At 42.5% G+C, this 14,314-nt stretch overlaps 1 protein-coding gene across 2 annotated transcripts in view; it reads left to right on the top strand.

Annotated features, from left to right (window-relative positions):
• The window catches only part of LOC145914795 (uncharacterized), a 47,032-nt gene that overhangs the window by 20,036 nt on the left and 12,682 nt on the right, over positions 1–14,314 (top strand). For both annotated transcript variants that reach the window (XM_083002641.1, XM_083002642.1), the window contains exons 7-8: positions 11,351–11,549; positions 11,794–14,278. In XM_083002641.1, the coding sequence (XP_082858767.1) occupies positions 11,351–11,549; positions 11,794–14,278 (2,684 nt within the window). The remainder of the gene's footprint in view (positions 1–11,350; positions 11,550–11,793; positions 14,279–14,314) is intronic.

The following is a 14,314-nucleotide window of genomic DNA, read 5'->3' as shown; positions in this document are numbered from 1 at the left end:
AAATGTGTGTCGCCGTTACAACCACTCAAATTCAATATCCCGCTGGGGCCATGCATATGCTGCAGCATGTACATCCATCACACTTTCAAGTCGCTTTATTTATTAGCTCAAAGACAGATAGCCAGCTGCCCTCCCCCCTCGCCCTACATTATGACGCAACAAGCCGGCGCGCGATTTGCGGCTCAGGAAGGGGGGAGGGGGACCGAGTAGCCGGTAGCCGCTGCGTTTTATCTTTATGGCTTAAGTGTCCTTATCCTTAGCTGTGATATCCTAGCTGAGGAACTGTCAGCATGGTTTGTGCAAGCTGCCATGGTATGTGTGTATTGTCAGTGTTGCGGAATTTTGGTGTTTTGCTTGGATGCGGATATGTGCAGCATTCGAGAAGACTTTGAGTTTTTTTATGTTGACTGATGGTCGTGTAGCAGATTCACTGTTATTACTAGTAAAATATAATATAAATTGCTGGGTGGAAATCAATTTTATCGAGATATATAAAAAGTTTAAAAACGGTTTTTCAGCAAAACATGAAGATTTACAAACCGTGGATAGAAAGTATTGATTTTGCTTCGACAGTTTTGTAGGAAAAACTACTTGCCAGATTCTTTGCTCGTTCAGCAAATTTTGATCTCGTTCTGTGTAGAAAAGATCAAATTAATGTTTGGTCGCCATTGCCCTTTGAAGTCTCGGCAATCCCATCGCCATGTTAGGAAGATTTGCCAATTGAGCCCAATTGCTGTTAGGTTTTAAGAACCAGATCGTTCGGATTTCAAATGCCAAGGGCCGTTATCAGTCCTGTTGTATTCGGATTGGCCTCAATCGTAAAACGGAGGTTGCACCTTTTAAAATTGCCAATCTTCCAAGTGGCCATTAGTTCAAAATCGACGCTCAGTTAAGTAGTTTTTGCAGATGTTTTTCGAGTTGAGTTGATTTGCCGAAAGTTATGAGTGCTCACTGCAATTTGCGAAGAATTTATTCAAAAAATGAGTTGTTTAGGAATGCTTCTTTGCAAGAAGTAAGTTGGGTTGAACAGTCAAAATTATACACAGTTACAGACTTACATTGTGTACAAAGCTCATCGGCAATACGCATGAATGCATTTTGTATGGTAAGAATTCGAGGTGTTGCAGGAGCGTTTACCCTAGATGAGTTTAAACAATGTTTTTGAGATATTAAAATTCAAAATGCCACAAACTAAGTTCTTTGAGTCGACCCCGTATTACAGCTGGGACAATAACAGCCAAGGTTTTGTGATCCAAGCACTCGCGTGCCATAGTGTTCCTGTTGAAACAGGCGTTGTGCACAGGCCGACCATACAATAAGATTATCTTGTAAGTCTTCGTCCGCTTGCTTTGTGCGGAGCGCCATTGATAGCCTGTTGTTGTTTAGTTATCTGTAAACCCTTGTGAAAAAGGCGGCACCTCGGTTATTTCTCACAAGTAAGCGTCACGCTTCACCGCATTCGCCGATTGTCTGATAACGATTGGAATTTTTCGTCACAGAGCCTTTTGTCTTGCCGGGTTTTGTATGACCCCCCAAACGGAAGAGATGGTTAGGTTTAACTTGGCCAGGTTGGGATAGAATTGCACAAGTTAAGCTAGGTTCGACACTACCCGATGTCCATTCGCACGTGTTATAGAAACGCTTTTTGACAGTCTTAGCAAGCTTTGATAAGACAGCAAACTTTTATTGATTGTTGAGGTTCTTAGATAACACGGATCGTTTTTCTGTTTTAATGTTGATATCGATGCCAACTACCGTACCAAAATATATTCTAGACTGTGTTTTGTTATCAGATTTGCTACACCATTGCTTCGTAACGCAATTTATTGATTGTGGTTGTTTTAGGTAAAAATAACCGAAAACCACACCCTAATTCTGAATTAGAAAAACAGTGAGTTTGTGACTGGATGTTTGTAGTTTTGAAGTACAAAACCACTTCAGTCGAGCCGCAAATTGTAAAGTTCACCACCTTACCCTCAAGACTTTTGAGGGCAAGTTGTTGGTTTCGCCAGAAAAGGGGATTAACTCGAGTTTGCAGCAACTAAATGCAAGTTTCAAGGCCTGGTTGTTATGGGAAGATATGTAGGTCAATGACGGACCTGCCTAGCTGTGTCTGGGCTGTAAAATGTCGAGTACAATTGAGCTTCGTTGTTCGTGGGTTTCTGGGAGAAGTTATTGACTTATTGTGTCTACTTGAGAGGTTGTGGTTCCTTTTTTCAATTTCCTGGTGTTGAAACGATGTTTTGCTTGCGGTTGGTGAATATCTCTGTGTGTGTTTGAACATGGAAAGGTCATTGGTTTTCTCACGAAAATCAAGGTTTCTGTGACATGTGCAGTGTTTAGTGAGCTTGTCTTGAAAGTAAGATTTAAGCGAAGATGAAATCAGTTGTAATCATATTAGAATGTTTGGTAAATGCGTTAAATTCAGACACCGATATCCAGCAAACATATACAGAATTTACGAATACACCCGGCTCAAAATAGTGTTTTGTAAATATGCTGGTAAGATTGACTTTAATGTACAATAAGTCTGATGAAAGCAATTTGTAACATTAGGAAAAATTATAAGATGTTATGTTAAAGTACGGTAAGAATGCAGCAATGTATCATTCCCCAACCTTTGCGGCTCGAAAGAAATTGAGTTAAAACTCTCGGCGAAGGAAGGCTTCGTTCCCTTTTCTAGTTAATCTAATCAAGGAAGCAAGCGAACAAAACCGCGGACGGTATCACGCAAGGACCCAGCAGCACGGTAGACCCAAATCTCGTGGCATGCTGCTTATCAATAGATCCGGTTCCGGTTGATCAATAGACCGGAACCCCATTTGTGCGAGGCCCAAGGGACGTTGAGTCGATTTCCACGGGGGGAAAGGATCGCGACAACTGCTTTGAAAAATACCCTGGTGTCATGGGATTTCTGACTTAGCGCAAGGTTCCCACGCTACGCTCTGCGCTGGTATGGAGTTTATTTATTAGGAATATGAAGACGGTTTTGGCATAGCATGACAGTCGCGTGCGTATCTTGCCAAGTCTAATGGCATTTTGAGTCTGGCGCCACAATCAATTGTACGAATTGATTTGATGTGTATTACTCGCTGGAGAAACCCTTGTTTTTTCCCAATGGCTTTGACAATATAGCTTTAAAATCTTTGTTGGCTGCAACGCGTAATTATATTGAATTCGTTTGGCAATCCTTGCTTGTTATTTGATGAAGGAAATATTGAAATATGTGGGTCGTTCTACTATTGACCAGCGGCGTTCCAAACGTCCTGTAATTAGATTATCATACCACAATTTTTTTGCGGTTTAGGCAATGAAATGGCAGTGATTTTGCTTGTGTGTTTCTGAGCAATTTCTACGTTTAGTTCACCAAACTCCTTGTAAGTGACTAAGTTTGTTCGAAAGCAGGTGTCGTGTTGTCACACCTAGATTAGTGAGACTGGGTGGGGGTCACTCTAATTGTGGAGAACCGACTCAGAAAAGTCATTTTCACCGACTAACTGGGTTTCCAAGTGAACCTTGTAACCAACTATTTTCTCACCTGCGGCTGGTAATTAGTGTTGTGGTAATTCGATATTGAAGTGGGCTCGTCACCATTTAACGATGCCACAACCTTGCTAACTAGTCTCGTGTCCTATCTTTAATTTGCTGCATCTTCCAAGTTACCCATTTACAAGATTATTGCCCTAGCTTTGATCAAATTTGACAATCGTATCCGTTTGTATGACGAAGCCACATTTGCATCAAATTTTGTTAAATGTTAAAAATCCCTCGACAACAAAGGTAAGAGATTTTGAAAAACATTTAAATACGTGTTTTGATGGCGTCTAAAATACGAAAAGTTTTGAATTTAAATACAGTCGTTATTTGATCAACGCTGGTCCAGAGCATGAATAACATCATCATATGTTTCACAAGTTAAACGTGAAATACTTACTGGTTGTAAATCGCACAAACATATTTTCATCGCGGAACCGTGTTTACAAACTCAACCATCCGCAGAAAGATTCAACAGCCTCCCACGCCTGTCTATTGTAATTACGTCACCGTTCGGCCCTCGGTAATACTCCCCCCTTCCTACGATAGGTTTTTATGGCTTTGAAAAAGCGGGGTGGCATTGTTTAAAATGCTGGCTCTATTTCTCGACGGGAACCTTTTCAATACCGACCTTCAATTGTACGTTATATGACATTCCTATGTAACGCAATCAACCGTGATCTCGCTGTAACCACATAGAAGCTGTTCAAAAAGCACCGCGGATGGCATAAAACCTCACGTGATAACAGATCAATGCCAAACAATTGCGTTAAAACACTTTCTGGGTCCGTTGATAAATTGTGCTTGGTTCGATGACGTCTTCGGATAAAACACATATGATATCTGTTGTTTGGTTGATGTTTTCCTGTTTGAGTTTCAGTATCTCAATAAAAAACGATTCAAACGAATATCGTGTGAACTTTAAACGGTTTATTTCGGTTCCTCTTACTAAAAGAAACCCCGTTACGGTTGATCGGCCTCGATTGAACTTCGTTCCAGTTGACCGGTCACATTCGACGAAACTTTTTCTCTCTCCGTGTTGGCGATGAGCGGCGGCCTAACTGCTATTTCTTCCAAGAAATGGTCAACTGTTTGACGAAGGCTTGTAAAATTGCCCGCCCGAAAAGCACTTTACGAGCAGGAGCCTTTACCACTGAGGTGACCGTCGGGCTGCTCTCGAGCCTGTGTTTATTTGGTTTGTAGTTGAGTCACAGAACAAGTTTGTTAGACGATATTGAAAAAGATAGTTGATGTATCGAAAGGCAAGAAAACAGTGCAAAGTTTGTTGAAAGATATTCTGTTACGTCTGGATAGGACGCCGATGCCTAAGTAAAAGCTTTTGCAGTTATGGATAGCCAGTACAGTAAATTTTTTTTTATTAATGCTTTGCTTCTTCTTTCTTTGTTAGATGCAAGTGATTTGTTTGGTTGTCAGTAAAACTCTGAATTTCGTTGTAAAATTTTTATCCAGTCTGCTATGTTTTTCATTCAAACACTTTTAAAATATCGTGGGTCAAGGTTAATAACAACAGTTCTGTTGGCATTTGTCGCTGTAAAAGTCACAACCTGGATGATTTGCGGATAGGTCAAGCGTTTAAAGAAGGCCATTAGTCGATAATTTGCATCGCACAAGATACACCCCCACCCTAAACTATTCGTCAATATTATGAACTCGCCACTTGGAAATGGTAGCGATTTTCCGGTGGCGAAACGCATAGTTGGTCACGTTACTTTGTAGGTATGTTAGAAGTGTTTACAGGGCGCACGAGCCAGTTTAATTCAGCGAGAACTTGTTTAATTTTCGGCGTCAAAGCGAAACGATTTGGGTTCGGCCTCGAGAAATAAACAGGAAAGGCTCAAAGTGACTCAACGAGGAACACGAGTCATCACTTTGCCGCTGATACGACACGCTCTGGTCACTTTAAACCCCGTTACCGGCCTTGAGTGCTGGTCGAGTGGGCAATGGAGAGTATCTTGATTTTGTGCTTGACATATCTTTCTGGTTAGTTGCTTCGTTCGTGTAAATGTAGCACCACTGTTTCAATGTTGAGGTGATAATATCTATTGCTATGAGATATGTGAGTATGTGTTGGGTTTTCTTCGTGCGGTCAACCATCTCCGGCAACAGTGCAACGTCGGGAACTGTTTTAAGCTTTCGCGGGAAAACGATGCTAAATTGCCCGTGCGACGGAAACTGTTTGCGGTTATCTATTGTCTTGTGGCATTGTAGTTTATATTAGGATTGTTTTTCGTATGTTCAGTCCGTACATGAGGTGGTTTGGAAGGGTTGTGTGTTTGCCCGGCTATCTTGTATCGATTACCCGCAGAATTGTTGAATTGTTTCCGATGAGTTTAAATATTGCGAGCCTGAAAGCCCTTCGCATGTTGCAGAAAGCATTTCTTGGCATTGAATGCGTTCACACGGGTGAACTGTCGTGTGAAGATATCAGTTCTCTTGTGACTTTGACAATTGAAACATTTATATTGTTCCCAGTTACAGAAACGCATATGAGTAAGAGAAGTTTAAACTCATGCTTGTTCATGGTTCCAGGCAGTAGAGATAGAGTTGGCTTTTTAGGTGTTGCAGAAGATTTTGCAAAGCTTTGCACATGAAAGTATTTCACATAGATTTGAACAATGCGAATTATATACGTTTGTTTTTAAGTAGTTCATAACTGCCAAACCTGAACAACACAAGAGTTGGGCTGGGAGCCAAATGTGTTAAACCGCAATCTGTGTCATTGCCCAAATATGCAAATTGGACACCTGGCCTGGTGACGCATGTACTCAGATCGTTGCAACGTCCAAGTGGTTTCTGCGAGCAAAAGGCAGTTGTTTTCCTAAATTACTCCCTCGGTTGTGTCGTCCAAGACAGGCGAGTATAAGAGACTTGGTTGAAGTACTTTGCGTGTTTTAACAGGCGTAACCACTTATCTGCTACATATACCATTCTCTTATCGCGTTTTGCGTGTTTAACACAAAACTGTACAACTGGATTCATTCCAGCCGACCTTAAGTCATGAGTCGGTTTGTTAGACCTTGTGTCTAACTCGTGACCTTGTCCACGTGCTTGGTCCTGAATGTGTCGAATATCTTGCGAAATTAAGTATGAACGTGTTTCTGGGATTGAGTTCGGGTTTTTCTGTAAAACCGCCTGAAGACGTTTGTTCATTCATAATTGCGTTTTATCGGAATTTTAAATCTGTAAGTAACAGTGGTTCAATTCCTGTTGCTATGTTTTTTATACTATATCCAACGCAAGAACCTTCTTGTATACTTTTTAATCTAACAAAATTTCTAAACCAGTTTAAACAATCCAGTTGAATGATACACAGGGGATTACAGTTAATTGTTGCGCTTGAGATGAATGGCTTAGTTGGCTGATGATGTGTTCCAGCATCTTATGTTGTTCATTTCTTCATCGCAGTAAAACCTTTCCCTCGTGGCGCCGTTTTATGACTCAAGTTTTTAACCAAGTATTGAAACAACCCGTCCCCCCCCAATCCCCCACCCCCCTCTTTCCCATCGGAAACCTCGAACCAACTTACGTTTTTAAAACCCATACGTAACCACTTTAACCACAAAGAACCTCACAAGCGACCGCATGACGTAATTTTTCACCCATCGGTCAGTGTAGGGGTGGAAGTCTTGTTCGTGGGTGAATCATTCTGTTGCTCTCCCAAATATCACCCCCACTTCGTTGAACACCTTGATGTGAAATGGCAAGTGCAGTTATGTCAGAAAACGCACGACTGAAAACCCAACAACATCATGTGCGAGCAATGGCATCAATAATATGTTTAAGACAAGCCCTGTATGCAACTCATTTAAATCATGTAAAATGTTTATGTAAGTTGTTGAGGGCTATACATGTCATTAACTACGTTAGACACTTTGCCAAACCTAAATAAACATTCCAGGTCTTATAATTCACATGGGAATCGTCTTTTATAACCGAGTTACAAAGTTCTTTATTTGACCGTGGTGTGATTTCCTGTGGAGTTGAACAAACTTCTTGTGTGAAAAAAACATTTCTTTGACACCGGAGTTTCCGTTTGCTGAGATGTCGCCACACCAATATTGACATGCGGTAAACTTTTGACAGGTGACGGGCAATGGGGCGCAAAGCTGAATGTGTCATGTTTCAAATGTGAAGCGAGTTGTTGCGTGCAAAGGGTCGGATGTGATTACTTGGGTGGTTGTGTTTTGAGTTCAAACTCTACCAGTGCCTGCGTTTTATCTTCGTCCGCTCGATTTGCGATGAAAACTCTCGGGTCGTTGTCCGAGCGTATCTTATTATATAGAAGACTGCCTGCTTTGTAGCTCAGACTAACCACTGAATATAATCATATTGCAAGGCTTATTGAAGTACGTTTGTTGCTATTCATGTCTTATTTCAATTTGCATGTACTACAACGTTTGCATTGTAATGCAAAGAAATCATTTAACTAATGTTAACAGCAGATTGTCGACAAAGTTTTCTAACAAGCAAACCACACAGAAATATGAAGTGGAAATTTACATTTCAAGATCGTTCATATTTGTGTGACTCGTGTCGCGCTGCAAACAATTCTCGAACAACTTGCGAACTTGTCACGAGAACTCAGGGCCGTTTTATTTGCTGTAAACACTTGTCTCGTGCCAACGTTTGGCGTCGTTTCCCCATTACCACCATTCACAAGAAAAGTAATGCAGTTACCTTGTATTATGTTCTTATTATCTTCAACCACGACAGGATGTTGTGTGCAAGGTCATGTCAGTTGCATGTTTTTCACCTCGTGTTGGTGACAATATTCTAGATTCTATTTTCTTTCTTGAAACTCGAGTTCTTGCGAATAAGTTGGACTGAATTTACCTTGGGAGGGTTGTTTTCTACTCTTCTAAAGCATTTTATGGTGTTTTGTTTGTCTTGTTTGTTATTTTTAAAGTATCCGACCTGACACAACTAAACGTAGATTTTTTTTTCTACCAGTGTAATTCAAAACTACAATATGCCTTGCAGCAACACAATAGTCTCTAAATTGTTTGACAAAATATAGAATCTTATTCCAAGGAAACACTGTGGATTACAGTTATTTAAAGCTTGACGTGGATTGCTATAATACGATATCGTTTAATGTCAAACGTTTTGGATTGCAACCCCGAACACCCCCACCTTGTAACTTAGGGTGGTTTAAAATCCAAATAAGGCAACGTAGGCTATTTCTCCACACGCTGTGATCGGTTCCACCCGGTGCCGCCTAAAGTACGTCCACACCCGCCATAGATTTAAATTTTTGGATTACTTCGATCATTTTGTTCTCACCTGTGCTTCGTGGTCGAGTTTCTTCGTAGCTCCTTCGACTTGAGAGCTCTAACAATGCCGGTGTTGTCGACCCAAACCTTCCTTCGTGACAAACTGGTGGAGTCGCAATTGACGCTCAATCTGTTAATAGCTGCCTTGGTTTGCTGGGAGCTTGTTGCCGTGAATTCTCCTTTCAGCGCTTATTTAAATTGCCACAGGTAGTTTGCAGTCAGGTCGCAAGTTAGACAGGTCAGTTGTGAATGGTTGTAACGTATTTTTGTGTTATTTTTGTCTTTGAATAGAAAAGTTATAGCTCTGCTGATTGACGTGCAAAGGAAATGGTTTAAAAACGACTGGGTTTAGTGTTGTTGTGTTCAATATTGTTGATTTACTATTTTTTTCACATACAGATTTTTCAGGGTTTTTGGTGTCTAAGGTTTTATTGAATTTTTGTAAACCTGCGTCAAAACTTTTCGCCATGAAACACCCTGTACATGAGGGTGATATACGAAAATTAAATTGTATTCACTCCTGAGAAATTTTACTGGACTTTTACATAGTCGGTGAAGTTTGGCCCAAAGCGGATCCAACGCTTGTGGACTGTTTAGAAATCATAAAAACGCCAAGTTGTGATCGAGCAGCGTTAAGCGAATGAAACCGATTTGACAACCAGACAAAAGTCGACTGTTGTGACAAAATGATTTTATCTCCTTGCCTGAAAAACGATTAATACTGTTCAATTTTCTAAGCCGTTGTTACATCGTCAATCAGGATAAACTTGACCTCAAGGTCACCGAAACCACGCCATGATATAAAACCAGTTAGGTTTCGTTGTGCTACAAGTTATGTTCTTGTTACAATCACCCAAACAGCGCAGCCTGTCATTATCTCGTCCCGTCATCTTTCAGTAGGACTGTTATTATTGAAAACTGTCTTGAATCTTGCCCCGAGGTTGTCCGCCCGTTAAAATTAACTTCACTTATTTATTGTAGTTGTGCATCATTGCTTAGACTTGGTTAAAGTTTTTGTCAGTCTTCATTTTTCAAGTTTGTGATCAGATTTGAACACGTTTCTTTCAAAAATGAGGTTCACAGAGTAAACGCTCAGTTGTTGCTCAGTAGGTCCTTACGGTCAAGCTTATAATTTACCTCAAATCTTCCCAGAGAAGAAATATCTCATTTTGAATATATGTGAGCCAACAGATAGGTTGTTGTACTTATTTCTGTTACACGCCGAAAGATTCGGGCGGAAACAAATATTTTAACGGATATGTGAGCTTAAAATAACAGGTTTTATCAGAGAATTAAATGTTTTAGGGCTTGATATTTTCAATATTTTATCGCGTTTACTTATATACGTTTACTCATATACGTTTACTTATATGCGTATATTTATGAGGACGTAGCAGTTAAGAGTTGGTATAGATTGTTATCGTAGTCAGTCCAGACACGAACCAGCGGTAAGTGAATATAAGTACAAAGAGGCCGACATTATAAAAACAAGTTCTACAACTGTTTGATCTCGTCTAAACGATATGGGAGTGTCCTTTGGGATTGTTATTACATGTAGATGGTGTGTGGCATTGACTTCTGTATACTTTTTGGAAAGCTTATGTTTAACCCACGTATGTGTGTGTTAAGGTACATATTTAAACTGAATACGAATTATCGGTCGCTACCTTTTGTTTATGATATCACATGGGATTATGATGAAATCCTGCCAAAAACGCGATCTTGAATTCACGCCAAATGTTCGAGATCAGTTGTGAAATTTGTGACATATTTTTCATACCAGGCTCAGTCATCTGCTGCAATCATGGCGTTTCGTTGTTTAACTTGGTAAAATAATGGCTTATTTTTTTAGCGGTACAATTTCGTGATCAACTTTTCATCGTATTTAGGTATAGTTTGGGAAAAACACAAATTTGCGCACTTGTGTGTTTGGTCGTAAACAGTGAACTTTTCTTGCCGTTATAAAGATTTGACCTTCAAGTGTTTTTTTCACCTTGAAATGTTAATGGTTGCGGGTTTTCCACCAATATCACTTCAGCAGTTCCGGGCTAAATAATCTTAATGCAGTCAAGTCTGGCCGCAAAGCGTAGGCGACGCCTCTTGCGTGTGAATGACATTAGAGTTGCGTGACTAAAGCAAGTCTTTGCACAATTGTAACCGAATCCCTGCGGAAGTCGGTTCTGTTTGTTCTGAGTGCCCACACCTAGGCGACCATGCGCTACCCAACGGGATCCTATCTTCACTGTGAAGTGCTCTCCACTCTGTTGGTTTAATGCGGTTCCGTTTAACGTCACAATACGGCTTCTTGCGTCACAGGGCGCAACAACATTTGAAATAAAGTGTTTTATTCAATTGTATTTTATACAAGTTTTAGTTTTCATGCGAGTTTGTTGGGTTGTGATTCGGAATCATGGAGTTAATTATAGCTTATTCAACTTTGCAATCCAACTTTTTGACGTTTCATTACAGGCTATAGTTGCAAAACTTGTAGAAACTTACCAGGGGATCATGTTGCCTCGCAGGCCTTATATATTTGGAATACAGCGGTGAAAGTCGGGTCGCTCTTCTACCAAACGAGGTCACAAGTCTTGACACGATCCGAGCTCTGTTTGTCCAAGCCTACCCAGGGTTACTCACAATGCCAATGTTGGATCCCCAGCGTCATTCCATTCTGTTGAAACACAAGAAAACCGGAAACTTTGATGAGATCGATAACGTCAGGTAGGATATCTGGGTCACGGTTGTTTAAAATACATTCTAGGAAATATTTTGTTTGATAAAATTTTTTTATTTTTTTTTTTAAGCACAATTTTCGTTGATCATAGTTGATCATTTTCTATTTAGCATTTTTAATAAAATATATCAGAAATAATCTTGATTTTTTTTCGGTTTTAAGTCGACTTGTTTAACAACATGTCCCACACATTAAGCGGTTGTTTTTAATGCAAAAAATATTGTTTTTCAGTCGCATCAAAGATCGCTCAGTGATCCGAGTTCGTCCCAACGGATTGTCCGGGATTCCCCTTCCAGGTTCCAAGAAATCACCTAGCAACCAAAACAAACCCGCCCCTGTTAATCACAACGGTTCACTCCACAATAGAAACAATAACAGTCGTCCAACTGTAGACGATGTTACGGAAAGGAATCAGAAGAATCAGCAGAGGAGCGGTCTAAAGGCTCCAGTCAAGTCTTTGATGAGACAATATCAGCCTGGGTCGATGAAACCTCCCGTCGTGGGTTCGAATCCCGACAAAACTCCAAGCAAGTTGCCACAAAACAGAAACGATGGCGGGAAAGCACCGAAAGGTAAAGCCCCGTCTCCTCCACCAAGATCAGCCAAGCCAGTGACGGTGGAGTCAAGTGTGACGCAAGATGGTCCTCCGTCTTCACCTGGAGGAACTCTGCAAGGTGGGAACGGGTTGGGAGGAGGAAGTGTTCCACAGAAAGGTTTCTCCTACATCCGGAGCGGATCGGAATCAACAGATGCCGGAGGAGAGGATGGAGGAAGTTTGAGCTCTCCGACACCAGCTGCTGATGAGAAGCGGGCGATCCAGGCACCCCAAGTTACGGCCAAACCTGGTGCCGATTTTTCCAGTCTCGGCCGTCCCAAAACCCCGACCCACGACCTGCATTCGCGTCTTCCGCAAGGCCCTTCCGCGAAACCAGGAATTCCCCGAGCTTTTGGCGTCAAATCCCCCTCCCAAACATCTCGACCTTTGGCGAAACGCGAGCCGGAAACACCTCTTAGTGACGCAACAAACCAACCTATGACGTACTCTAGTATGAAGCGCAACACGTCACCTGAACGTCGTGCGACTATTAATGGTAGCGGAGGTTCGGCCAGTTATTGCAAAGGAGGAAGGTCGTTTAGAGGCCAGCAACTAAAAGCTGTTAGCATTCCACAAGTCCCGGAAGTTGTTGAGACCGCGCGTAACCATGGCAATACCAAACCGGAAGTGACGGCAAAGCCTGTTGTGGCGCCAAAACCGAGTCCAAAGCGCGAACTCGCTACAACGAACCGAGTAGCTGAGAACAAGGTTAATTCTCCCTTGTCGACTTCTCCCGTTGTGACGTCACCATCACCCGCTTTGACGTCATCTTCTACTGATGACGTATCGGAGGAGGGAAAGCAGAAAGGCAGGAAGGGATTGTTTGGGTTCAAGAGGTTTGTTGGTGGAAGATCGAGTGGAAGAGGAAGTTCTTCTGCAAAGAACAGATCGCAGAGCGAAGAGAGACCTCGGCAAGTATCAGTTGATCGTCCACAGACTCTGAGTCCTCCAGCTGGAAGAGCTTCACCCGTTCAAACAGGGAAAGACGATCACAAAAGCGACAAGCTTTCCCCTGTTGCCTCCCGTAAACCAACTCTTCCCAAAACCGACCTCCTATCCACGTTGCTTAGCAACAACGCAAGGCATGCTGGTGAAGCTGCGCGGAAGTTGGAATCGAATAGACCTCCTCCTCCGCTACCGTCATCATCCGTAACAACGTTCAATCCCGAAGTCGAATCCACCTCCAGTTCCACCCAATCAGATGACGACACGAAAGATCCGTCGTCGCGTAGCAACCGCCAGGCTCCTCTGGCGGGCGTATTGAAGAACAGCAACTTAGTGAAGAGCGGTTCCTCCTGCTCGATATTATCCGACTCCGCTTGCAGCAACCTCTCAAACACTCCCTCCCTTAAGACCAAAAAGGTATCCTTCCAAGATGACGTCACTGTTTGTGACGCAAACGGTATCAGTACGTACAGTAACGGCTTGCGTCACTCCGACGTCGATCACGGCACGTCATTCGAGCAGTCCCTATCCTCTGACGTAAATGATCGTGACGTAAGCGAGGTGCGAGCGTGGAGAGATCGTCCTTCAACCCCCTTTGATGAGAAGCAGAAGTTCAAACCCGACGTTTACTCACCAAGGCAGGGAACTCATCAGTCGGCTGTGGCCGCTGCTATACAAAGTATCAGTGCCAGCTCACCAATGCTTTCAACCAATGACAGACCTGCGCCCAAGGCCGCTGTACAAAGGTACGAGCAATTCATACCTGCTCCATCAGGCTTAGCCGCCAAGCAGGAACGACATGAAGTCCCGCACAAGGAGGAGTGGAGCCCACTACGCAGGCCCATGGCGTCCGAAGTGGCCCGTGGGGGTTCCGAGGTCGTGACCCAGAGGGCCTGTACCACCCCCCTGCCAACCATGGCACCTAAAGAAGTCGCAATATCTGACGTTACGCACGATTCCGGTCCGATTTACTTCCAAACCGACAGAGTGACGTCATCACACAGGCCTGGGGAACCCTTCCAGTCGGACACCCCTCCATACTACGAATGTTGCGAGTCGAACGCTCCGCAGACCAGGCCTATTACGCCCAACGAGCTTCGTAGTGCCTTGAGCCAAGAGCGACCTCATGTGGGCGGTGAAAGAAATGGCAACGAACCGCAAGGGGGCAGAAACGAGGTATGTAGGTTTTGTGAAAGAATTGTCGTAAAATGT

The sequence above is a fragment of the Ascidia mentula genome, chromosome 9 (assembly GCF_947561715.1).
Source record: "Ascidia mentula chromosome 9, kaAscMent1.1, whole genome shotgun sequence".
Taxonomy (NCBI): Eukaryota; Metazoa; Chordata; class Ascidiacea; order Phlebobranchia; family Ascidiidae; genus Ascidia; species Ascidia mentula.
This window is presented reverse-complemented; position numbering and strand designations above follow the sequence as displayed.